Here is a 26950-nt window from a genome sequence, read left to right on the forward strand (position 1 = left end):
TTAGATATATACATATTTACTTAGATCTATAGGAATGAGAAAAGGTGCTCATCTCACACTCCAGAGATTCCTAGCAATGATTTAAGATTTATGATTTAGCTGTTGAGCTGACACAGAACTTTTCTTCAGGTCCACAAAACTCTGAGTCAGAGTGTCACTGCTAAATACAAGGTACAACGGATTGTTTAGCATAAGCATTTAACACATTTCAAGGGACCATTCAAGGTAAAGTGGCTCATTACACCCCTCCAGTCATAAGGAGGAAAGGAAAGAGGGTGTTATTAGTGGGTTCAGATTGTTGTACACCATAAATCCAATGTCTCTATTCAGTTCATGATTTTTCGTGTCTACTCTAACGGGCTACTTCAACTCAAATTGTCTCTTGAAATGCGTAAACTACTCACGCCAAACAATCTGATCCACTAGTGAGCCCTGTCTACATTATGACCTCCACCATCAGAGAATTTCAGCTGATATTTACTAGCACAGATATGGCCAAAGAGGCTGATGGGAAAAAGACCTATGAAAGGAAATTGACCTGTTGCTGAAAACAGTTCTCAGCAATGTATCTTTGAGCCTAATCTACACTGGAAAATTATGTATTTTAAAATGCTAGTATTGGACCATGTGTAGCTGCCATATTACAGCTCACTATCTCCATCTGACTATCAATCCTATTTCATTTAGATTTACCCCCACATCTTCACACACAATCGTACAGTAAAGCGGGACAAGCACATTGACACCAGGGAAATTATTTCATAGCTCCCAGCTGGACTGATATGTGCAGTGGATTGTGGAGGGAGTGGTTGGTCCACTATGTAAGGCACTATGGGGAAGACTAACTGTGCTGTGATAGTGTCATAAAATTTGATACTGGTAGCACATACTGACATACATGCCCCATCAGACTTTGCTAACCCTCATCCTTTTCCATTTGCAGTTCCAGGATAGCAAATTCTGACAATAGGGGTCTCACTGTCAGAATTTGCTACCTTGGACCAGTGAATGGAGAAAGATAGCAAGTTCTACTGGATAGCGATTTCCTTGTCCGAATTTGCTACCCTTCCCCTCTTTCTCCATTCATTTGTCCATATTAGCAAACTCTGACAAAGGGTGATCTCCATCAGAATTTACCACTCACTTTTCCCCATACTCTATAGTCTAGACCTTGTGATGTTAGTTTTTAATTCAGTTTGACTAAACTCTGCCCACCTAGTGCTCCCAATAGGTACTAGGAGTAGTGCAATAGCACTGTTGTCATATTAAGAAAATAGGAAGCGGATCTAAGAGACTGTGCCATCGTTTGTGTTGTCTTCCACAAATTTGAATTCCAGCATTTATCTGCATGCTATCTCATGCCATGAATCGTGTTCAGTGTCACTGTATTAAATGGTTTGGGGATTAGTAGAAGCAGGTTGGCAGTGTTGTCACTGTGATATGAGGCAAGGCACGTGTACCTTTAGAGATCAATTATGCTTCATTTCTGTACTGAGTTCTGTAGGCTGTCAATAAACGTGCACGAGGTTCTTTTCTTGCCGGGGGACTTAGCAGGCTGACTGCATAGAGGATAGTGAGCTCCAGAACTTAGTGAGGGTAAGTGAAGGCAGTGTCAACAAAGAAATCCTCACAGGAAGGAGTGGTGGTGGTATTTTGCACATCAGGAGTGGTTTGTATGGAACAGGCTTAGTTTTCGAGTGTAAGAGGGGTGTAAGTAGCTTCTGTTTGCTACACCTGGCCTAAACCAGAGTTTCACTGGAACAAAAATAAATGACATATATATGTACTCACTCCATTACAGTGGATTACTGGAAATGGAGTACTATTCAGGCAATCAGAGCGCCCGCTAAAAGAAATTTGTGAGATGCTGTGCAGACACCTTACCCCTAGGTAAGCGAACAAGGAATTAATTCTTTTAACACTAAAAACAGGCATGAAGTGTTTTCAGAGGGTGGGTGTGAAATATTTCACTGAATCAAGTCTCCTTGGGCAGCTCGATGCAGCAATTCAGCAGGGGGCTACCCCGCACCTCACAAACACAGCTGTCAGGAGAGGGGGGCTGAGCGGTTCCAGCCTGCACGGGGGGGGAACCCCACTGCCACCCTCCGGTTTAGCAACCACGGCAGCCCGCTCGCCCCACTTGGGGTCACTTTCAGCGCCTCTGCCCCTCCCTAGCCCGGGGGATAACCCTCTGGCACTGTCTGGCCGCACATCTCCCGCTTTCTGAGCCCCACTTCCTCCCCCCCCGGCTCTGAATTGGGCCGTCTTTCTCCTCCCGCCGCCTGCTGTCCCCCTGCACAAGTGCTGTCCGTCCGTCCGTCCGTCCCGCCCGCATCCCGTCCACAGCGACGTGCGGCCCTGCCCGCCGTAGGTGACACGCGCTGTAGGGCCCGCTCCCGGCGAGGCCACGCGGAGCGGAGCGGAGGAGAGGAGAGGGCGTACCAGGCACGCCACGGCCAGGGCGGGAAGGAGCGGAGCGGAGCCGGCTGCTTGGCCCCGCCACGCAGGAGCGGAGCGAGACGGCGCGGCAACGCCAGCCTGCGTGTCCGGAGGACCCGACGCCCACTCACCTGGGAAGGGGGAAGGGAACAAACTCGCTCTCGGACCCCCCCACTCACGCGCTTAACCGGCACTTGCCTGCTCGGCCGAGTTTCGATTTGAAACGGCCGCCGCCTTGGGCCCGCCCCCTCCCCCTGCAGGGCGGGGCCGGGGCGGAGCGAGCAGCCGAGTCCAACCGACACCCGAGTGAGCGACTCACCCCCCGACCCCGGCCCGCGCTTAGAGCGGAACAAGGCCGGCGCGCGGTGGAGGCAGGTTAGTGGGCGCGCGGGGGGAGCGCTCGGCCGGTCCTGGGGGGCAGTGGCCGCGCGCGGGGTGCTTTGTCTGAGCTCGGCTGCTCGCACGGAGGCGCCGCCCGCGCTTAGCCCGGGCAGCTCCCGACCCCGCCGCCTTGGGGGCCGGCGAACAAAGAGCCGAGGAGCCGGAGCGGCTCCCCCGCCCCCTGCGCGGCGGGCTCTGGCAGAGCAGCCGGGCTCGCTCCGAAAAAGGGGACTCGGCTCGTCTTCGCTGCCTCGCCTCCGTTGCGTGGAAGCAACAGACAAGGACCCAGGCAGCGATCCGGGTTCCCTGCCCGAAGCACCTTCCTCCCTCGCCCTTCCCAAGCAGCTGACAGACGGTGAGCGCAGCGAGCCTGACTGGCGCCCGGGGCTCAAATGCAGCCGCTTCTGGGGTGCGAGGGGGCATCTGTGCAAAGCGGCAGGAAGCACCATAACAAAGGGCGCTGTGGAAAGTTACCGCCTAGCTCGTCCGGAATAATTAGTTTCGTGTTATCCCACGGTTATTTCTGTGTATTTCTGCTGTGAGAGCCTTTGTCCGATTTAGCTCATTGCACATAGCCTCGTTCTTCCAGAATAACAATCCTAGGACAATTTCCAATCGTAGACACGCCCTTACTGATAATGCCTTGCAACGTGAAAAGATGAAAGGAGAGTACTGCAAAAAGTTAAAATATAGAGGCAATATGGATTCAGGAATATGAATTTGCAGTGCAATCTTGCAATGGAAGATGCTTTCGTTTCTCCCCTGCGTGCACAGCTAGAATAGACTAACGTTACAGTTTGTTTTCTAGAGTTTGTTTCTGGCTCTCATGTTCTTGCACAATGCTATAGGAGGATATTGAAATGTAAGTGATTAATGTAATTGACTTTAACTAAGGTTTTGTTTGGAAATAGTAATAATAAAGTGAATTAAACTTGAGGACTAATCGTCCATCTAGTGTCTCACTATCAGCACTTAGTAATTCTAAGATGGAGTATAGGACAGATAACTGGCAGTCCCATGTACCCAAGTTGTCTACTGGAGAATCTTTAATGACCATAGCAGGTCAGCTCTAGACATCAGTTTCAAGTCTCACCTGAAAAATGGCACCTCCTCAACTCATTTCTCCAGAACACAATACTGGGGCATTGGATGTGTGTTGGCTAAGGCATTGGATGTGTATTGGCTAAGCCATGTGAATCACTGTTGAAATCCCTAGATTGAAGTCCGTCTGTATACGTGGGTCTGAGTGCAGGATTAGTACCTTAGAAGGAAAAGGGTGAGTATCTGTTCAATCACTGACATAGAAGAAATAATAATACTTACAAATTTCTGCAGTATCTGGGAAGCCCCCATTTGATGTACTGAGTCAGACTAAACCCTGCTGGGAAGAGGGAGAGTGCTGGTATTTCTGCCATGCTGCTGTCCCTGGACTCTGCCTTGTGGTCAAATAGGTCTCTGAGAAGTTTGAACCACTCCCCATCCTAAGAGGCTCATGCTTCTACCAGGTGTTCAGATACTATGATGAGGAGGATGGTATAAGACTCTAATAGTATATAGGAGGATCTTTTCTATTCAGCCTCCTTTTTTGTGTGATTTCCTCTAGGAATAAATCCAAGGCTTGATTTTGCTGTTGCTGCTCCTAGAGTCTCAAGCCGCAGTATGAAATTGACACAATTCTTGATAGATCCATTGGGCTGTTGTAAAACTGAATAGCATCAGGGAAATTGGCTGATCATGTTAACTTCACTTTATGAGTGATTGGTGAAGTTATAACTTTATAATATGTAGTTGGACCCAGGTGCTAATACTCCACTGGCTTCAATAAACCTCTGCACAAGCACAGGATCCACCTACATGACACACAACTCTACCTATCAATCACTACTAATGACCATATCACTACCACCAATAGAGCTCAGTTTTTGGAAGAGATCAGCTCATTGATGAAGAATGTCTAGTTAAAGCTGAATCTGAGCAAGGCAGAGGTTATGGTGCTGGGCAAAGAAAGGCATTTTGAAGATGTGCAACCATGGTGCCACTTCTTTGGTTGATGGTACACATCCACAATTGGTCAGTTCCTGGCTGATGCTAAAGTCAGTCTCGTATAGCTGCATCCACTAGTGGCTTTTTACCATCTAGGAGACTGCCTCATCCTGACAAACAATGTTATACACATTTACCACGTTTACCATCTAGGAGACTGCCTCATCCTGACAAACAATGTTATACACATTTACCACGTTTACCATCTAGGAGACTGCCTTATCCTGACAAACAATGTTATACACAGATATACAGGTCTTTGTCACCTTCAATGTTATACACATTTACCACGTTATACCACGTTTACCATCGAGGAGACTGCCTCATCCTGACAAACAATGTTATACACAGATATACAGGTCTTTGTCACCTTCCTGGGTACAATGGAACTTTCTACCCAAAGGTAAAGCACTTCTGTGCAGGAGTTAGGACTTTCTGAGGGCCAGTTGAGATTGTGGAACTAACACCCACTGGAGCTAAGGACCATCACAAACCTCACTACCTTCTCCTCCAAGTGCAAGGCGCATTTCTTCAACTCTGCCTTCTCTAACATAAATGAATATCACTGTGTACATGTAAAACAAACCAAAACCCTACCAAAACAAAATATTACAGAGTGCACAGAATTCTCCCTCTGGGGCCAGGATGAAAAGGAGAACAAACCACACATGAAAGATGTTAGTGACATTGCTTAATGCACTACTGGAATGGGTTTAGAAACTATAGCGATGAGTACAGTACAAGAACCTATAAAGAATGGAAATAAATCCTGATCTATCTTACTGTGTAGAATAGGGGTGGCCAAACTTACTGATCCTTGGAGCCACATACAATAATGTTGAGAAGTTCGAAAGCTGCAAGACACACAACTTTTACACATATTTTTTAAAATATTAACGTCCTACTCACTGTTTCAAAGCTAATTACTGCTGGAGCTAGTGGCCTTGTGGGTCTCCATCCTGGTCGTAAGTCTTCTGTCCTGTGGTGAGGAGTGGGATTTTGGGGCTTCACCCCACGGAAGGCAGCTGCCAGGGCATGGGGCTTCTACCATGTGCCAGCAGATGCCTCCCACAGGGCAGAAGCCCCAAAACCCCCCTCTCCACCACAGGGTAGAAGCCCAAGCTCTCCCCCCCCCCCCCCAAGCTGGTAGGTGGAGAATGGCGGAGGAGTGGGAGGAGCTCTGTGAGCACTTGAGGTGTCAAAGAGCCACGATTTGGCCACCCTGGTATAGAACTTTCAGAGAAAACTGAAGTAGCCTAACACCCAAATGTCCCCTACCTTAATATTGTAATCTGAATAGATAGTTTTTAAAAATTCACATTGTGTTTCTGAGAAATTAATATAATATAGCTACTGTATTTAATATTCTGTGCTCCCTAAACAGCAGCAAAAAAAAAAAGGTGTGGTGATAACATCAGTAAGATTCTATGTATTGTTGATTGTTTTTTAAATTGAATCATTTATGTTTAAACTAAAGGTTATATTGGTGTTGAGGGAAAGTTGATGATATTCCAAGATCCCTCCACAGCCCCAGTGTAGTGTAGTGTTTCTGCTAAAATGATCAGAAGTGAAATAGTTGGGCCATGTCTACATTGAGAATTTGCCCTGTTTCCAGCAACTGATTGCCAGCTACCAAAATATCTGCGCCAGTGCAAACACCAAGTGTAAACAAGGAAAGATGTGATTTGCTTTGGTGGAGTTTACCCCAATGTGAATCAGATGGGGCTAGAGTATTGGATGTGTCTTGCCCCTTTTCTGGCAAGTTGAGATGTTCAGGTTTCAGAATCTAAATATCAAAACAGTTCTCATTAACATTTAAAAGTTTTCCCCTCTTATTTTATTTAGGCTTGATGAATGCCAGAGTCCCTTTATACTTCTTCCTTCTTCCCAGAAGATTTTTTTCACATCCATATTGTGGAGCTCTGAATGTCTGGCCACATTCCTTTTAAATTAATTATTATTATTATTATTATTATTTTATTATTACTATTTTATTATACATGTTAAGGCCAGAAGGCACCATTATGGTAATCTAGTCTAATTTCCTGCATAAATGTGACCATTGAATTTTACCCCAAAATTTCTGCTTTGAGCCTAAGTACTCATGGTTGAACTAAAGCACGGCTTTTAGAAAGATATCCAGTCTGGAATTAAAGATATTTTAAGTGATAGCAAATCTGCCATTTCACTAGGTTAAGGTGTTCCAGTGATTAGCTATCCTGACAATTAAAATTGCACCTAATTTCCTATTTGAATTTCTCTAGCTTGTGGTTCCAGCTATTGAACATTGTGCCGCTGTCTGTTTAGAGATCTCTCCAGTATTTGAATATCCTCTTCTTGTGTACGTGATCAAGTCACCTCTACCCACACTCTGATAAGAAGCTGAAACTATTTAGCTTAAGTTTCTTATTATAAAGTGTATTTTCCAGCCCCTTAAATCATTCTTGTAGCGCTTCTCTGAACTATCTCTAGTCCTTCAACATTTCTGGAGTAAGGTGTCCACAGTTCAAAAACTGGTTTCACCATCTACCATGATCCCTTAGTCCTTTCCAGGATATAGTCCTCTTTAAGTATGGCTTACATTTGTTGTTCCTAGATATGTGACTTTGTATTGCCTGTATTTTGTCTGAGCACATTTTCTGTTTATTCATTTACAAATAAAAGTTATCTTGGATTAGTTTTATTGGGAAAGGTTTCCTGACATGCTGTATTCATTTCTTCCTTATTAAATCTCTCTTGTAGACTTGCCCATTATTTGGTAGCAAGTTCATATTATTCCAAAACAGAATCTCTGCGCTTCTCAAAATGTTCTGCCAATGGAGCACCTGTGCAGCAAATACAAATGTATCAACCTCATACTTGAGCTTCTGGAAAATATGGCTTTTGCAGAATTCTGCAAATTGTGTATCTCCTCTAAATGATTGGATTTAGGCTTTTTAAAGGGTGAGAGGAAGGAGATTTGAGAAGAAGAAAAATTGTTACTGTACTGATCATTGCAGTAAGTCAATAGGCAGTTTCAAATGCAATGTTGAAGAGACTTGCTGAATTTTGAAATTGAAATATCATATTACATGTATTGTTTTTGTTGACCATATTGCATCATTTTGCATTTGATTTGACTGGCAGTCCGATAAAACCATTCACCAACTGCGTTCTGTGGATACCAACTGTCCATGAAGCTTCTCCTTGATGATTCATACAATGAGACACTTCAAAAATTCTGCTTTAAGGGATTGGGAGGTCAGAAAAGATAATTATTTCCAGGTGGGGAAATGCATTGTCAGTATTGACTATCAAGGCCCAGTGTCATTTATTGTCGTCTTTCCATCAATAGAAAAACTGGATGAGAATCTTCTAGAACTTTTCATGCTACTCCAGAATTGTCTGGAAGTGGCTGTTGCAAAGCACTTTCCTTTTCACTTCTTGTCCACCAACTGTGGGCCAGTACTCCTGTCTTTCGACATTATTTGGGTAGATTTTATTTTAGTAGTTATGTAACCATTTTACAGTATTTGTACACGTTGTAATGTTAATTTTTTAACTTGGAAGTTGTCCTTGATACTAATAGATACTAAGCTAGGAAATGGCTTGTCTTAGGTACTCTCATCATGTGCTCAGTGGCTTGTGGTCTCTTGTTAGGTGAGCAGCTCACCTAACTAATAGTAACCACAAACCTAGGTTTTAGTGACATAATGGTTCCAAAAAAGTGCATTGTTTAGTGTTAATGTGATTTCATATACAGAATTAAATCTATAGTTTAAACATTTATAATTTGTGATTTTAAGAGACAAATATTCTATTTTTGGTTTGGTTTGGGTTTTTTTCCTCCTATATTAGCTATTCATTTTAGAGAGCTGTATTGGTCATTCCACTATTTCATGCATACATGTATTCTCTTTGTTCTCATAGTTGAATATTTCCAGTTTTCCACTATAATCCTGTAAAGTAGGAAATCGTAAAACTGTGGAGGAAAATCAGAGTAATTATTAAAAAAAAAAGGACATTGGCTTCTGTTTTGAGACATTTATTTTAATATTACTATAAGCACTGCTTCATAACATAGCTGGCATGTATTGAACATGTCTTGTCTTGTCCATTATGGTTTGCATATTTCAAGGGGTGTGGAGTAACCAGAGGCTGTACAGTTACTTGCTTCCAAGTCAAAGAAAGTTTAATGTCATATCCACTCTGATTATCAGTAATTACCATGAGTGTATGTTTCACAATTCAGACTTATAGTACTAAAAAAAGTCCTTGGTGAGTGCACTGACTTAAAACATGAATGCCATAAAATGAAGCATCATCCGACTGAGTTTAATTTCAGTGAGTTCAGCTGAAGTTAGGGATTGGATTTGCAGTTGCTCTAACTCACCTGGCTGTGGTCAAGAAATTGTTTTAGTAGTTGGTCATTCTCCCAGCAAAAGGAATAACTTAGAACAGCTCTGCTCATTTAAAAAAAATCTTATTTGAATAATACCTTGTATAGGGGGACTATTATTGCAGTCATTTGTTGTAGTTTGCTAGCAGCTCTAATTTTGGGACCTGTTTCAGCTGATTCTTCCCCTTCCCTGTCCCCCCATTCCCCACCCCAGTTAGTAAGCTATAGAGAAAGTATGTTTCTTTATATCTTCTATCTCTTTTGTAGTTTTTTATCCATTTGGTCACTGATTTTTTTAAATAAAACAAAGCAAATGATCCTAAATGGTAAAGAAAATGTCCCACAAGCTAAGGAAAAAGGGATCAGTATTCTGCCAGTAATCATATCAGCTTTTTTTTTAAGCTTCCTTTGCTGTTTAAAGTTCCTTTTATCTATGACTGAGTGCACATAGCTGATATTTTAAGACTCAGGAAAAAAATTCAAGGAGCAGAATAACAATTATAATTAATTCTAAACATGTTTGCTCAAAGGTGCTTTTTTGTGCCTCATAGCATGAGATCATCCTCCCTGGATAAATGTGTATTTTCCTTGACAGAAAATGACATCATTACATTAGCTAACTGAGATGAGGTAATTCTTAGTACGCTCAGCAAGAACCAGCATTGTCCTCCCATGAGTATTGCTACCACTTGGCATTAGCATCAGTGCTATGGAATAGAGAGAAAAATTATTGCTGACAGAGCATGTGTCTGAGTGCACAGCAACTAAACTGCTGGTGAGTCTATTTTGTTTTTTAAAGAAGTGTAGCTAACTTGCTTCATCAAGAGACTCAATAATTCCATAAACATTAAAAGTGAACTGCAGGTCTCATTTTGAAAATGATATAGATGAATTTGTAGTTGCTTAATGCTCAAATAGCAAAGGTAAATAGGGCATTCAGCACATAACTCAGCTTAGCCTAACTTTCTTTCCTAGCACTTCAGCTTCCAAAAATCGCACAGGCCAGCTCCATTCAGATGCCATAGAAAGCCTCAAACGGGACATTGTAGCTACCACTGGAGCCCTGCTGAGCTATGGAACTGGCCCAAAGGTGGTGCAGTAAGTGACATTTTTGTATTTTGTAACATGGTTTTTGCAAAGTATTTTTATATTGTATAAAATATTTTAAAAAGCAATGAATCATGTTATAATTCAAAAGTATCACTTACTATTTGAGCCCAGTTGAATTGGTCAATAGGACTCTAGTAACTGTGATGGTTCTAAATTATGGTTTTTGTGACATTGGAGAAGACTAAACATATCTGACTTCAGTCACAATGAAACTGTGGGGAAGAAAGAATTAACTGAAGGTCAGGTATGTGCTGAAAGCCCCACTTATTCTTCTTGGAGCATTCGTTACTTTATTAATTATATTACATTAGTACCTAGAGGCCCTAATTAAGATCAGGGCCCAGTTGGTCTTAGTGTCACATGATCAGGTCTGCTCCATTTCACCAATATTGGCCCTAGTGGCATGCTAGAACCAATTTTCTAATGGAGCCCAAGGCTTTGCTTTGGAGCCTCTCTAATTGAGCTGGGAGCCCGAAGCAATATAAAACTGTTAGAGTTCCCCACCCTCTGATCTATCCATCTTGATCTCTACTACTCAATCTGAGCCCACCATCTTCAGATAAGCATGTCCCTTTTATATATCCAGTAATCTACCCAAGTTAACACTAATCCAAAAAGAAACTCCAAATAATACAACTTTAAATACTTTGTGAAACTTCTCTGAAACAAAAGATAATTAGGTACGTTAACTCTGCCAATAAGACTATGCTTTTTCCATTTTCCTCTGTGTGGAGAGTGTTTCTGTTCGCTGCAAGCTTCTTAGGTCTGGAATTTACATCTGAATACGTGCTTAGATATTATAGTGGTAACCCTTCTGCCAGGCTTAGCCGGCCACAGCAAAGGGCCAGTTTTATATCTAGGGGGTTTTGTTAATTATACGACACCAACTAGCTTGAGCCCCCACCCAGTTACCTGGGAAATCACACACTGTTCCCTGGGCACCCTCAAAAGACAATACTTCCCCTCTTGAAAGCACAGATTCTGAGTGTAGAAAGTAAACCTCTTAATAAAAGGAAGGAAGTAACGCAGCACTGGTTTTGGAACCAGTGCAAACAGAATTTATGAACTCAATGAGCTGAACCCACCCCAGAGTTTGGGGGTGTGTCCTTCACCTCTCCCGTCTTGATTTCCCCTGTATTGACTCTCAGAATTGCAGTGTCCACCTCTTAGTTGGGGACTCAGCGAGACCTCTTCTTCAGGTTCCTGCCAGATGCGGGCTTGACCAGGCCCTCTCTGCTGCTGCCTCCTGCCACCTCTGCACTTTGCCAAGTCCCCACTACTCGCTCCCATGGTCTGTAGGTGCCAACTCTCCTGGCTTCTGCTATCTGCAGGCGCTGACTGCTCCTGTTTTCTCTCTGCTCATTGTCAGTCAAGGTTTCCCAGTTCCTCTAGTGATTTTAGCTTTTAGTAAATTTCAGCTTTCAGCTCATGGAAAAACCTTCTGCTGACACAGAAGCAAACAGGCTGAACACAGATCTGCTGCCATTTGTTCATACGATTGAAGGACAACATTTTATTACCCCTGCAGTTAACACAAAAGTGAGTCTTAACACACTACAGGACATATTGACTATTTTCCATCATGCTCAGCACCTAGTGTGCTTATGCAATATGTTGAGTACCTAATTGTATTCATGCAAATACAAACCCCATGCAAATAAAGTGCTCCCCCTTTCAGCTGCTGAGCAGGAGGATTGTCACTTAGAGACACAGACCTTGCTTACATCTTCCCCCCAGCTGATAATTTGTCATCCCAGCAAATCATGCTCCAGATTATACCAACATGAATTTTCCTCAAAGGGTCTAAGGAAATCTATTATGACTGCCACAAGTTTGTGAGCTAAGTGTATTACTTCCTCACTATTGTAACTATTATAAGTTAACCTGTTAACTGGCCTTATAATTTTGTCATGCCTATTGAGCATGGGTCTGTCGGGGCAGTCGGAATGTCTTCCTGGGCTAGTGATGGTGAGGGTTCCTTGAACGGTCCCTCAGTTACCGGCACTGGCCCCTGCATCTTTTGTTTCAGTCCTGGCAGATCCAGGGCACCAGAGACACCTCCCACCTCTGTGTCCCCTCTATCCAACAGACTAGTCGTGTTATTGCTGGTCTGTTGTGCTGCCTCGAAATTTGAGAATGTTGCGGAGACAAGCTTATTGTCCTAGCCTGGTCTTACTGCTAGCGTGGGTGCCTAAATGCCTAAATGCTTCTGCCATGGGGTTTAGAGCTGAGAAATTGGAGCTTTCGCTGGGTTTCTCTAATCGAGACCGGGATCTGGTTTCCATTTTGGGGTATACTACTGGAATATTCTTTTTTTTTAGATTTATTTTTAGATGCGCTCAGTAGGAGTGGGTTAATCCCTGAGAACCTACTGCATATGTTGGGTGGTAGATTTGGTTCAGTGTCTCTGTTTTGCTCTAGTCCCATGTTATAGTCTATTTTATTAGGGGCGCCTATCAACTTTTCCACAGGTAGTAAGAGATTTTTATGTAGCGTCTTTATTTGTTCTGACCCTGCCTTAGGTTTAATTTTGTAAACTGGCATAGTTTTCAGCTTTTTTGCCACCAGGTAAGGTATTGCCTTACATCAGTTAGCTATTTTGTGTTTGCCCGCAACACCCAGGTTTTGTAGCAGGATTTTGTTTCCTGGCTAGAGGTCTTGTGACCACACCCTAGGGTCAGATCAGTGCTTGTTTTTATTTGAGTTTTTACAGGCAGCAGCTGTAGCTAAGCGATATGCATCTTGCAGCTTTTCTTTTAGTCGTGACTCATATTGCTGATGTGTTTTATAGTTATCTACATTCTTAGATATGCTGAAAGACAAGTTTATGGGTAATTTTGTTTTTTGCCCAAACATTAAAAGATATGAGGTGATGCCAGTAGCATTATTCTTTGTAGCATTGTAGACATGCACCAAAAATGCTACATGCTGGTTTCAGGTTGCTTCTTGCTTTAGCCATAAAGTTCCCAGCATATTCAACAGAGTTCGATTAAACCGTTCTGGCTGAGGATCACCTTGCGGATGATCAGGTGTTGGTCTGGACTTTTTAATTCCAGCCATTCTTAGTGACTCCCGCCGTCTGCAGGCGCCAACCGCTCCTGGCTCCCGCCGTCTGCAGGCGCCAACCGCTCCTGGCTTCTCTCTGCTGGTTGTCAGTCAAGGTTTCCCAGTTCCTCTAGTCAATGATTTTAGCTTTTAATGAATTTCATCTTTCAGCTCATGGGAAAACCTTCTGCTGACACAGGAGCAGTGTCCCTGCTTTTAACAAAACAAAAGACTCCAAGAGGAATCATTAACTTTACCTTTTAACAATAGAAAGAGAATCAATCCATGTCTGAGGGTAGCCCTTTAATGCAGTCTTAACAGGAGACTTTTCTCTCCTTCCCTGCTGCCCTTACAATGCTGGAACATCCATCCACCGCCCTTGTTAGGCTCCGTTTAGATGAGAGTGAATTTCTTTATCAGAACAAGTTAAAAACAGATCTGCTGCCATTTGTTCATACAAATGAAGGACAATATTTTATTACCCCTGCAGTTAAAGCAAAAGTGATTTTTAACGCAATACCAGATGTATTGACCATTTTCCATCATACTCAGCACCTAGTGTGCTTATGCAATATGCTGAGTACTTAATTGTACTCATGCAAATACAAAGCCCATGAAAATAAAGTTCCCCCTCTTTCAGCTGCTGGTGCCACTTAGACACTGAAACCTTGCTTACATCGTGATGAATGCAATAGAAATGCCAATTAATTAAATACACTTCACTTTAAAATATGTCTGCAGTTCACCTTTTAAGAGCTCCTATTCTGTAGCCAAACTAAGAACAGTGAGAGATTTATTTTCTTTTTTTTGTTTCTTTTAGGGACCTTCCCTCATTTCACTGGAAACTTATTTCTGCCATTTTCTGTCTTTCTCCCCCTTTCTTGTTATTGTGCATCTTTTTCTTCCTCTTTCTTTCAATCTACTCCTTTTTGTATATTCCCCTGTTCTTTCTGGATGTTCTGATACCCCCTAATTCCCCTCCGTCCACTCAAAAAAGGCACTGTGTATAAAGGCAGACCCTGCTTTTGTCTGAGGAAACCTGTGTGACCTTTTAATGCAGCCTTATCAGTTGGTCACAGGGGTTCCTAGGGGCTTCCTCCTGGGGCTTAATACAATACGTTGTCTACACAATCATTCTGCTCCTGTTGGCTTAATATGAAGAACTAAATTTGGTTCTATGTGAATATGTGCTGCCACTAGACCACCTCCTCTCTATCTGTATCTTTTCACTATATTTCTGTTATTCCACTAGCTTCTTTTGTCTTTTTTCCTCTATACTCTTCTCTTTGGGATTTAAAAAAAAAAAATAGACTGAAGCAATTTAACTGATACTCCCTGCCTAGTGCTACAATATGTGCCCATAGTGCTGGGCAGACAAGTTCAGCAACGCAGACACATTTCCTCCCATGTTTGATTGTCCTGAAGGGAAACTTCTAAAATTTAGGGTCATCTTTAGTCCCCTTGCAATTTCACATCCCGGGTATCTAATCTGCTGCTAATTCCCAGAATCTTAGCTTTCAGGTCTGTGAAAATAGACTGGAATTATTTAGTGGTCAAAGAGTTTTCTTGATTACATTAGAGCCCCGAGCTATATAGAAAATGACCCAGAGTATATGTGGCACGTCCTTTGAAGCCATTGAAAAATAACAAACTTGTCTTTGAAAAATAAAGGTGCATGTATTGGGGTTAACACTTGTGATGCATTAGTAACAACGTTGTGGCTGTGAAAGATTGCCAGCTCCACACAGAACCAAAGTAGAGAATACTATTTTTTTATCGCAACTTGATCTGTTTGGTTATTTAACATTTTATATAGACCCATTTTACCATATATTTTAGAAGATGGTGCAACAATCCTTGCAATGGACAAACATGGAATAACCAGTCCATCGAGGAAGTTCCTTTCAAATTCCTGTCGTTTTATGGCTGGCTTATTTCCTGATACATGAAAGTTTATAGCTCTTATTTTTTTGTCCTCTCTAATGTGTAACAATAAATGTTCTTGCTCTCTGCATAAATGTCTAACCCTTTTCTGAGTCCTGTTAAACTCTTGGACTTGATAATTTGTGGCAATTAGTTCCACTGGTAATTCTGCATTGTGTGTTTAAAAATAAATATATATATTAGTTTTAAACTAGTTGCCTTTCAGTTTCATTGTAAGCTCCTTTTCCTGTGTTATGACAGAAGGTAAATAGGAACACCCAGTATTTGTATTACAGTAGCATCCATATGCCCACCTGGATGAGACCCATTGTGCTAAGTGCTGAGCCAATATATGGGAAAACATTGTCCCTCCCTCAAAGAGCTTACAATCTAATATCTGTCCTCATATGGAAGTCTCGATCATTTTTATTGCCTGGCTCTGGACCTCTTCTATATCTCTTGTATTTTTTTTGAGATGAGGTAATCAGAAATGAACACTGTATTCAAGGTGAAGAAGTACCATGAATCTATATAACAGCATTATAATATTTTCAGGATTATATTTCTGTCCATCTTTCTACATCCTAATATTTTAATTGCTTTTTTGAGTCAGTGTTTTCATTAAGCCATCCACAGTGACCCCATGGTCTTTTCCTTGAGTGGGTACAGTTAATATAGAACCCAAGTTCCTTCCACCCAAGTTCCTTCTTTTGAATTTGTAAACGCTGAATTTTATCGATCATGTTACCAATTGCCTAATTTTGTTAGGTCCATCTGAAGTGCCTCACAATAGCATAAAAACAAGAAACAATTGTAGTTGAATTGTGAATTTGTGTCTTACATTTCTATTTTCTTGTGTTTTTAAGTTAATAAATAAGAGCAACAATGGCAGATATAAAAGATGGACTGCAGTCAGGTCACGATGTGGCAGACGCAAAATCTCTCATTGGTTCCCAAGGGTGAGTGTGGTGTTTCTAGTTTTCTTTAATAAGTTTTATATTTAATGTCCTGGTAATACGTTGAAACTGCAAATAACACAAACTGAATAAATATCACAAAGATTAGTTCAGCAATATTGCAGTGTTAGTAAATAACTTTTAAAAATCAGATTCACGCCCACTGTAATTTAGTCTGCTGCTAAACTGGGCATATATACATGCAAAGAATTAAAGACAAAAAAACATAGACTGCAGAGTCCCTAAGAGCTGACCAATAGTTCCTTTTAGTATTCCAGTTAACATTGGTTTGAATTTGGCAGCCTTACAAGCTTTTGAAAATCAGATTCTGCACATGCAGAGTATGGTTTTAACTGTAGGGGCACTAAGCTTGTAATATGTAATATAGCCAATGAAGGTGAGGCTACCTGAATTGAAATGTTTAGTGCAGGGGACAATGAGTAAAGCAAGGGATTCTCAGCAAGCGTAAAGCTGTATGGGCCTGGTTCTTTGACAACTTTATCCAGAAGGTGCATAACAGTTTCACCATCGAGAACAATTTTGCACAGGACTCTCACCAGTTTTCATGAACACTTTTGTGTAGCTTGTAAAGTGTGCAGACACTTGATAAATATTCCACATTAGTCTTTGCCTGAGGTACGGTGGATTTTGTATGTCCACTGTGCATTAATATAAATGACTTTCATAGTCATAGTCATTCTGGTATACATATACTACCCAGGACTGCAAGCTGCTACACGTATGTACCTCTTGTTGGTTTAAAAAAAACCTTGTATATTGTATTATTTGAAAAATAGTATGTGATGTGATCATATAGGCTCCAAGCTTGCAATCACTTACATGTGTGCTAACTTCAGGCATGTGATTAGTGACACCACTCTGACTATTTGTATGAGTAAAATTTTAGAGTAATGAACTGTATTGTAATTAATGTGCACATGGGAGCAGAATTAAGGTTGCACATGAAGTCTTAACTTTGTCATTTCCTAGCTCTCGAGCACTTACCTGTGCAAATCTTAACATTCTGTTAACATAGCTTTTTGATGAAATTGAATTGTAAGTTTAAACTCTTAGCACCAATTCTGCCCTCAGATTCACAGACAGCTGTTGTCTATTGATGTAAGTAGGAGTTGTGTGTGTATGTCTGAGGATGAAAGGATACAATATGAAGGATAGGATTTTCTATTGGTGGTGGTTCTTGTTGGTGTGGCCATCTATTTTCTTAGTATAGGTTTTTTATATTTCCCTTTACAGGGGTACTGTCATCTTAGACATCCTTCTGTCTAAATATTTTTAAGTAAGATTATTACAAATTGCACATTAGATTACTACAAACCAGAGATTAAAAATATATTTTGTTTCATTCGTGTAGCTATATGTTTAACAGGACTGTATGCAGTCAGTTTCACAGTTTTGGAGCCTGGCTATGCAGGGTAATCCTGCTAGCTGTTTCAGGCTTATGACTCCAGCACCCATATGGAACCCCAGTGACTTAAAAATCAAGGGGTTGATTTGATCTCATAGGGTACTTAAAATATTTATCAAGCAAGTAGTAAAAAAATATCATCACTTTCACTGCTTGCAAAGAGAACCTCGCCATGTTTTTTGGTTAAAAATTAAACAAAGACCAAGGTTATAAATCAGTTTTGGAAGTTTCCTCTTGTTAAGATGGTTGTTTGTTTTTGTAATCTCATCTATTATATTGTCTGGTTTCCATACAGAAAGAGTCTACCTGTTAGCAAATCCATGGACTATGGAATACAGCCAGATGAGCATTACAAAATGGATTATCCAGAAATTGGAATATGTATAATAGTAAATAATAAGAACTTCCATCCAGCCACTGGTAACTGTTCATATTTCCATTTTGTTTCTAAAGCTTTTCTTAATTCAGAGAAATTGGTAAAATGTAATTTTCTTCTAACTTAAATATGCAACCAGATGACTGGTTTTTATATAAAAATGTAATGGTTTAAATGTGTGTAAATTCTCATGGTACATACTTCCAAATACCTATTTGGCAGTGGGTTGAGGGGAGGTTGTAAGTGTAGGAAATTCCACTTAACAAGCTGATCCTAACTGCCAGTATCTTACTTTTGCAGTTTTAGAGGTATTAATGTAGTTGCTTAGGTCCATAGACAATTGTTGTTTGCAAAAAGTTTCATTTTGGAAAAAAATACTATTTTTCAATGAAAAATCTATTTTGCTCTATTTGTGATAAATTCATAAAGTCAAACTCTGCTCTGCTACGCTGATGTAAATCTGGAGTAATACTATTGGCCTTCAGTGGAGTTAGTCCAGACTTATATTTGTGTAACTGAGCAGAATTTGACTCTGACATCCTAAACCAGTTATACTGTTTTTGACATGAAGTTAAAGTAATTCTTTCTTTGAAATCCACAGGAATGTCATTCCGATCTGGTACTGATGCAGATGCTGCACACATCAGAGATACTTTTCTGACTTTGGGATATAAAGTCAAGCTTAACAATGATCTTACATGTAAGCAAATGGTTGACATCTTGCAAAATGGTAAGTAGTAATGATCTGGATCTGTATATTAAAATGTAGCTATAATCTAATATATACTTTAAGATTTTAGATAAAAGAGTAAGTGGTCAGTACTACTTACAAGTGGAAAATTGTGGATTCTAAAAAAATCAAAACCATGACTCTCGTGATGGTAGGTTCTTTGGGCTTGATTCTGCAAGGTGCTTAGCACTCTGGAACGATCCAGCAAAGCACATGATTCACTTTCAGCACTTGAGTAGTTCATTGACTTCAGTAGGGCTACTTTCCTGTCACAATCCCTAGTTTGGAAAGAGGATGAAGGATTTAAAAAAAAAATCTATTTTAGAATATAAAGCATCTTTCTGTGGGGGTCTGCCTGTTTCTAAACTAATCACACTACTTAAAGTTTACTTAAAAACAGTGGCATTTACCTTTTCAAGTTTCCTAGTATCTCCTTCCTGTTGCATTTACAATGAATGGAGAGCACATTTGGGGTATTTTTAGTTTTTATTTTTATTCTGCTACAAACCTGCTACCATATCTGCCACTACGTCTGTGCATATCACCTATCAGAGGTTATTGTGGCATCTTCGCAAGATCTGCCCTGGTTCCTCAAAAAGGAGTATTGCAAATGTATTTGCTCAGTCTCTGAGAGACTTGTAGCAGGAAAGACTGAGTCCAGACCTGAGAATAGGGTCACTCATTTTGTCATATTTTGATTACAGTACATATCCCCCCTAAAAACCATACTAGAGAGAGAATTCTACATAATGGGACACTAAAAGTGAAATACCAACTCCCCCTCCTAATCTGTAAAATACTGGGAAGAGAACAATAGAGTCAAGCTAAGAGGGCATATCAAGTGGGGTCTCGCAGGGATCGGTCCTAGATCTGGATCTGTTCAATATCTTCATTAATAACCTAGATAATGGCATAGAGAATACACTTACAAAGTTTGCAGATGATACCAAGTGGGGAGGGGTTGCAAGTGCTTTGGAGGATAGGATTACAATTCAAAATGATCTGGACAAACAAGAAAAATGGTCTGAAGTAAATAGGATGAAATTCAATAAGGACAAATGCAAAGTACTCCACTTAGGAAGGAACAATCAATTGCACACATACAAAATGGGAAATGACTACCTAGGAAGGAACACTGTGGAAAGGGATGTGGGCGTTATAGTGGATCACAAGCTAAATATGATTCAGCAGCATAACAGTATTGCAAAAAAAGCAAACATCATTCTGGGATGTACTAGCAGGAGTGTTGTAAGCAAGACATGAGAAGTAATTCTTCTACTCTACTCTGCACTGATTAGGCCTCAACTGGAGTATTGTGTCCAGTTCTGGGTGCCACATTTCAGGAAAGATGTGGACAAATTGGAGAAAGTCCAGAGGAGAGTAACAAGAATGATTAAAGATCTAGAAAACATGATCTATGAGGAAAGATTGAAAAAGTGGGTTTGTGAAGTCTGGAGAAGAGAAGACTAAGGGGGAACATTACAGTTTTCAAGTACATAAAAGGTTGTTACAAGGAGGAGGGTGAAAAATTGTTTGTGTTAACCTCTGGGGATAGGACAAGAAGCAGTGGGCTTAAATTGCAGCAAGAGGGGCTTAGGTTGGACATTAGGAAAAACTTCCTCATTGTTAGTGTAGTTAAGCACTGGAATAAATTGCCTAGGGAGGTTGTAAAATCTCCATCGTTGGAGGTTTTTAAGAACAGGTTAGACAAACACCCGTTGGGAATGGTATCATTATTATGTAGTCCTGCCTTGAGTGCAGGGGACTGGACTAGATGACCTATTGAGGTCTCTTCCAATCCTACACTTCTGAGATATGCATATAGGAGCAGAGTGAGAAGAGGAATAGGCAAATACACGGTTAGAGGTCGGGTATAGCAAGTTTATGAATAATTTTGGAAACCAGATATGATGTTTTAAATTGGATTCAGAGGTAGGAAGCTGGTAACATGGTTCCTCTTTCTGAAGGAAGAGCATATTCAAGCTGGTAACATGGTTCCTCTTTCTGAAGAAAGAGCATATTCTGGAGGGAACATTCTGGATATTATAGCGTAGGATAATTAGAAAAATTATAATAGGAATTAATTGCCATAGATGGGAGCCAGTGATCAAAGAATGAATCAAAGGAAATGTAGAGTTGGATGACATTAACATAGAAATATAGATGGGTACTATAGGTAAAAGCTTAGATAGAAGTTATGTCTTAGATAGGATCTAGAAATTGGTGTGTCGTCAGTGGTGAAGAAAAAAGGGCCAAGAACCTTGAGGCACTCGTCTTAGTAAATGATGCAAAGATATAAAGCCACAACCGCAGATGAAACAGGAGTTGTTGAAACTGAAAGGGAGTGTTGGAGAATGCTGACTTCTTGTTTAAGAATATAAATTGGATGAGTCGAGAGGGATCTATAATAAAAGTTCAAAAGTAGATCATTAACCATTGAGAGACTAGACGGATGATTGAAGGGGATTGGAATTAGTAATGTGAAAGGTACCCTTTTACTACAGGGTCCCTGGTTCAAATATAGTCCAAGCTGGTAGTGATCAAACATTACCATCTGATGGTAATCTATGTAGAACGTTTGTTTCTTGTCTAGATCTCATTGGATATATTGTTTATATCACAAAAACCATCATCACTGTAGCCATCACCAATTTTCAACCTTGTTGACTCTTATCAGTGAAAGAATAAATAGGCATAAAGATTCACCTCGCCTTTTACCCAGGATGTGATAGGGTTAGCACTTAAAGACTTTGGCGCCCTAATCCACAGGTGTGCAGCAGCACAGAGGAGGCGGAGGATGCCATTAAAGGGGCAAATACCCACTCTTTGGTGGGGTGAAAGCCACTGAGTTGGGTTGGGGCTTTGGTTGTTCAGCAGCTTCTTGCCCCATATGCAACTGCTGCTCTGAACAATGCATGAGACGTTAAAGGGGCAGATCATCAGCACCTGTCTTGGCTGCTGAGAATGTAGAGGGAGCATCCAGGCATGAGCCACCCCTAAAAAATTGATGCCCAAGGCAGCCAGCTACCTAGTCTGCTCCTAATGTTTGCCATGGGTGGTTTCTCATTGTCACAGGTGAGGCACAATGGCTGTATATGTATGTGTGCCGCTCCTATTCTGTGTATATGCAGAGGTCTTCATGGCTGTCAATCTGGTGCCTTTCAGGAGTGTTATGTTCACTCTCTCTTGCACATGTGCGCACACAACTCCATTTTAGCAAGTGAAGTGAAGGCTGAACCCAATTTTGCCAAATAAGGTTCTTGTTAACATCATAATAAAACATACTTTTCTATCCTGTGGGAAGTTTCAAATGGATCTTTAAAATTGCTGAATAATTACACCAATTATTTCTCTTACCTTTTTGAAGTTGCTAAAGATGATCACAGCAATCGAAGCAGTTTTGTTTGTGTGTTGTTAAGTCATGGTGAAGATGGATTAATCTATGGTACAGATGGTCCTCTTGAACTGAAAATGTTAACAGGCCTATTCAGAGGAGACAGATGCAAGAGTCTGGTGGGAAAGCCAAAACTCTTCTTCATTCAGGTAAAGCACAACTGAGCTGCTACATACTTGAATTATGCAAGTTTAAGTATTAGATGCTGAGGCAAAGCTCAGAATTTTACACTGCTTATATTGATTTCAAAGAGACTACTTGCAGAGTAAGATATTATTCTCCTAAAGGTAGCACTATCTGGCTTTATGTAAGTAGGCAGATGTTGTAATTGGTCAAGATACGAGTTCCATGGGGGCTATCCAGAAATTGCTTGAAACATCAGTCAGAATTTCAATAGATGGTTAGATGCAAAACTAAAATTTTGAATTAATAAACCCATAATTTACTCAAACTGATGCAATCAATTACATAAACTCCAATTGCTGTACTTGGCATTCTTACAATAATAAAAAATATGAAGTATAGGAATCGCATTCTATTATAGTTCATGTAATTGTTTTTCACATCTGGGAGATGTCAAAGTTCGAATTAACAGTGAATATTGTAGTGATTGTTTATTGCTGACCTTTATTATTTCTTCAGTTTGTTTCTCCTCCCTTCTCCCCAGGCTTGTAGAGGGACAGATTTAGATTCTGGCATTGAGACAGACAGTAGAGCAGAGGAAAGTACATGTCATAAAATACCTGTAGAAGCAGACTTCCTATATGCATATTCTACTGCTCCGGGTAAGAGAGACTCATGGAAAAATTCTTCATTGCTAAAATACATCTTTGTTTGGACTAATGTCACACTTAATTTGAAGGTGGTTGAATACGTTTTTTTTATTTCACAAAACAGTTCCCACTGCCTTTCTTTTTTCACTTTTTTGTGCTTATGCACCAAGTGAGGTAGAGTTTGAAATGCCTACTCCTACAATACATTGAATTTTAAGATATTGTTTCACTGTCAAATCCTCCAGCCTCAAACATTTACTTGCAGGACTATTGTGTCTACAGCCTCAATTAATCAGATCTATGCAAATAAATTGTGGCAAGAAACAAAAAGTATATTACTATTTGGGATGCCTTTGGGAGTACCTGAGAATCAAGTTTCTCCTGACATATAGATTCCACCTTCACTTATAGTTCCTGCACAAATTCTTCATTATCCATATGATACATCATTTTGTATTAGAACTGTCATGCTATCCGCAATTTCAATGGATTGCATTTACTAGCTTTACTATTGTATTAGTATTACTACTGGATACGGTAGATTGGAGAAGGGCAAGGACAGTCACGCTGAGGTCTCAGTGACTGGGTCCTGAATCTGTCTGCACAATTCTCTCCTCCTGATGTATGTGTATCCTTTAATGGTATAATTAAATAGAAATGCTGCTTCACTTCACACTGGGTGGTGAAAGATGGATTGCCCATTTTTGATTCTTCCTTTACCTAGGGTTTGTCTACATCAGGGGTGGGGAACGTCCGTACAGCCGCGAAATCATTTGGTCTGGCCCTGGCGGCGGGGGGGATTTCACGGCGGCGGCGGGGTTCCATGGGGGGGCAGTGCCTGCTGCCAAAACCCTGCTGCCGTTTGCCCCTTTTCGGCGGTGGGGGGGGGGGGGGGAGAATTCGGCGGTGGGCACTGCCCCCCCACGGAACCCCACCGCCGCCGTGAAACCACGCCGCTGCCGAATTCCCGCCGCCAGGGCCACCATCAGGCCCTTGGCAGAAAAAAGGTTCCCCACCCCTGGTCTAGATCATAGTTTCTCATAGGTACGTGAGACACAGGCAGAGGGTATGCGGCAAAAAATACAGTGAAGGGAGGTGAGTGGCAGTCACCAACTTCTGGGGAAGTCAGGTTGCAGCCGCCTGCTTCCCGCCCAGTCCCAGCTGGGAGGTAGACAACAGCCATCCCAGTCCTGGGAAGCTAATCGGCAGCCACCGGCCTTTTGGGATGCCAGGTGGCAGCTGGAGGCTTGGGCAGCAGCCACTGGCTTTTTGGGAAGCCGGATGGCAGCCGCCTGGTCTGGCCTGGTCCCAGCTCCCAAGTGGGAGCCCAGTGGCAGCCTCCTATGCCTTGCAAGCTGGACTCACAGATGGGTGGCTGCCACCCGCGCCCCAGCTCTGAGCCGAGAGAGAGCCTCCCAGGCTCCAGTTTGAAGACAGGCAGCAGCTGCCTGCTGCCTGCCCACCTCCCCAGGTCCGAGCCTGCACGGAAGCCTCCTCTGCCCCAGCTTGGAGCAGGTGGCAGTCACCCACCTCCCGAGCTGGCAGCCAGACGGCAGCCGCCTACAACTTGCCCAGGAGGCAGCTTCCCTCCTCGGCTGAAAGTCCTGTTGCTCTGAAAGCCAGGTGGAGAGAGCCCAATGGCTTGCCCAGTTCTGGAGCTGAGCTCTAGGGGCAGGCTTACTTGTCAGTTTCACTGCTCTAGTTGAACAGTGAAATTGACAACTATGACAGCCCCAGATTTTACCAGTATAAAAATGTTGAGGGGCCCACACAGATTTGCCCCAGGCCCACACACCCCTAGGGACGGCCATGGGGAGAGCTGCTATCCACTCTGGTGGGCTGCTAGTGCGTGCTCATGCCTCACAAGTTCCCGCCAGGGTGAGAACACCACATGACCCCGCCATCAGGCCATAGTGATTGGCTGGCATTGATCTTTGCTCCTATGTGGAGGAAGGGGAGGAAAAAGGAGGGGAGAAACAGCAGGGGATTTTGTGATCTGCCACAGCCACACAGCACTGCAGAACTCGGAATTCTCCTGCTTTACAAGAAATACAGTTGTCCAGCGGTAAAGGGGGAAAAGATTGTATTTCTCAGAGTGGAAAATTGAGTGTTCGGGTAGTTATTAAAATTTTCAGAAGTTAGGGGGTACTTGCTACTTAAAAGGTTGAGAAACACTGGTCTAAATTAGTAAAGGAGTCCGGGTTCTCCAATCTGAACAAATTTGTTGGGTTGGATTCCAGAGATGAAGTAGTCATGTGTATTGAAAGTATATTGTGATTATTTAAGTAACAGGCTAGAGTGATTTAATTATTTTAATTTTTGATAGAAAACTACTCTTGGGAATCAAATTTTTTTTCTTCATTGTTAGTCACATTTTGCAGGACACTACACTGGATCAATTAGGTGTATTTTACTTAACAGTTTTTTCTTCTGTAGGCTATTACTCCTGGAGAAACTCATCAGATGGCTCCTGGTTTATTCAGTCACTATGTTTGATGCTGAAAAAACATGCAAAGAAACTTGAGCTTATGCAGATACTAACACGTGTAAATCGCAAGGTGACAGAATTTAGTTCGTATTCAAACCAACCAGATTTTCACGCAAAGAAGCAGATTCCGTGTATTGTATCCATGCTCACCAAAGAACTATACTTCCCTCAGTAAAGAATTTAACCTGTAACTTATATTTCTTCCACTAAATAATTTCACACATTTGTATTTGCAGTGTATGTACAAACTATGAGAAAACAAAACTTGCATTGAATACCACTTACGAATCTGAATTAGTGTTCACTATTATATATAGGTAATATAGATGAGACTTTAAAACTCTACTCAGAGCTAAACTTGTCCATTATTAGAGCAGTAGAACTTGATGTTGCACTCTCAAACTCAGATATCTAAAATATGAACAAACTTGAAAGTAATGCTCAGACTTCTAGAAAAATAGAAGAAAGAGGGAGGTTAAATTGCCTATTGATTCTAGTATGATGTTCTGGATGGAGGGGGTGAGAGGAAAAATTAGTGTATTCTAAATAGTTTCTCTTTCCATCTTTGACATAATTAGGGAACAGATTCAGAATATGGCATGTACCAGTGCTATTAATTTTGGCAATATTGTATTAGTGTCGCTAATTAGAAGCAGGCAATTGCATTTATTTATGGTGCAACTTTTTCAGTTTTAAAACAATTTTTTGTCCTTCACTCTGGTTTTTGTAACTTTCTCTATCAAATATGAAAAGTTATAAGAGACTTAGCTTGTCAGTCCTTACTACCCACTTAAAAATACAATTCATGCAATTGATTTTTGGAGCTGAGGAATAAGGGACCTATCTTGCAAAATGTTCTTTGCATTCCACCCTCACCTCTCTGAGATATGAGGGTTCTTGACACCTCTCACAAGCACTTTGGTCTCAATCCTGCAAAGACACCAAATGGAACTGCATTTCTGAATAGTAAACTTTCCTTTTTCTGGCTGTGCTTGATAGGATAATTGGTTTTGCTTTTCATTAGATACAGACCACATTTGACGTGTCCTATGAAGTAGATTTATAGTGTTGGAGAAAAGTCAGTGATTTTGCATAATATCAAATTAGATAATTAGCGTTAAAAGCTTTGTAAAACAGGCATATTGAGTAAAATATGACATTAATTCTCTTAATTTTGATTTTGTATTTTGACACAATCTAGTACACAAATATTGAAGTACAAGCAATTAAACAATAGTGAAACGGATTTTTGTTATATATTTATTCATAAATAAATTTTTTTACCTTTGATTAAAACTGTGACAATCTACACCTTTTGATTAATGAAAAAGAAAATTCAGAATTGTAATGGCTGCATTGAATTCTTGCAGATAAGACTTTTAAAACTTTTTAAAAAATAAGTAGCATAATAATGGCAGCCACTCAACCTTGTCATTTCAATAACGAGCCTTTGGATCTTTTTTTACTGATTAAATTAAATATTGCCTA

General features: G+C 41.1%; 1 protein-coding gene and 1 long non-coding RNA gene across 6 annotated transcripts; one reads left to right on the forward strand and one right to left on the reverse strand.

The window, feature by feature from the left end:
• Positions 1-2688: 2688 nt before the first annotated feature.
• On the forward strand, positions 2689-26950 carry CASP3 (caspase 3). 5 transcript variants are annotated; one of them, XM_067551657.1, is made up of 8 exons: positions 2689-2814; positions 16186-16278; positions 17997-18121; positions 18679-18807; positions 22175-22350; positions 22869-22986; positions 23495-23602; positions 25411-25539. In XM_067551657.1, the coding sequence occupies exons 2-7, from the start codon at positions 16205-16207 to the stop codon at positions 23554-23556; spliced, it is 684 nt and encodes a 227-aa protein (XP_067407758.1). In that variant the 5' UTR covers positions 2689-2814; positions 16186-16204; the 3' UTR covers positions 23557-23602; positions 25411-25539. The 5 variants fall into 5 exon arrangements, with proteins under 5 accessions (XP_067407758.1, XP_067407753.1, XP_067407754.1 ...); XM_067551653.1 differs by lacking the exon at positions 23495-23602 and adding an exon at positions 10217-10339 and having other exon boundaries at positions 2798-2814; positions 25411-26950; XM_067551652.1 differs by lacking the exon at positions 23495-23602 and having other exon boundaries at positions 25411-26950.
• LOC137155417 (uncharacterized) lies at positions 15700-22248 on the reverse strand. The gene is made up of 4 exons (XR_010920455.1): positions 22165-22248; positions 19737-19809; positions 18908-19085; positions 15700-16344 (listed from the first exon to the last, which is right to left on the reverse strand). It is a non-coding gene; the product is annotated as an uncharacterized lncRNA (long non-coding RNA).

The sequence above is a fragment of the Emydura macquarii genome, unplaced genomic scaffold (genome assembly GCF_026122565.2).
Source record: "Emydura macquarii macquarii isolate MOO-44397 ecotype Brisbane River unplaced genomic scaffold, CSIRO-AGI_Emac_v2 contig_1363, whole genome shotgun sequence".
Lineage (NCBI taxonomy): Eukaryota > Metazoa > Chordata > Testudines > Chelidae > Emydura > Emydura macquarii.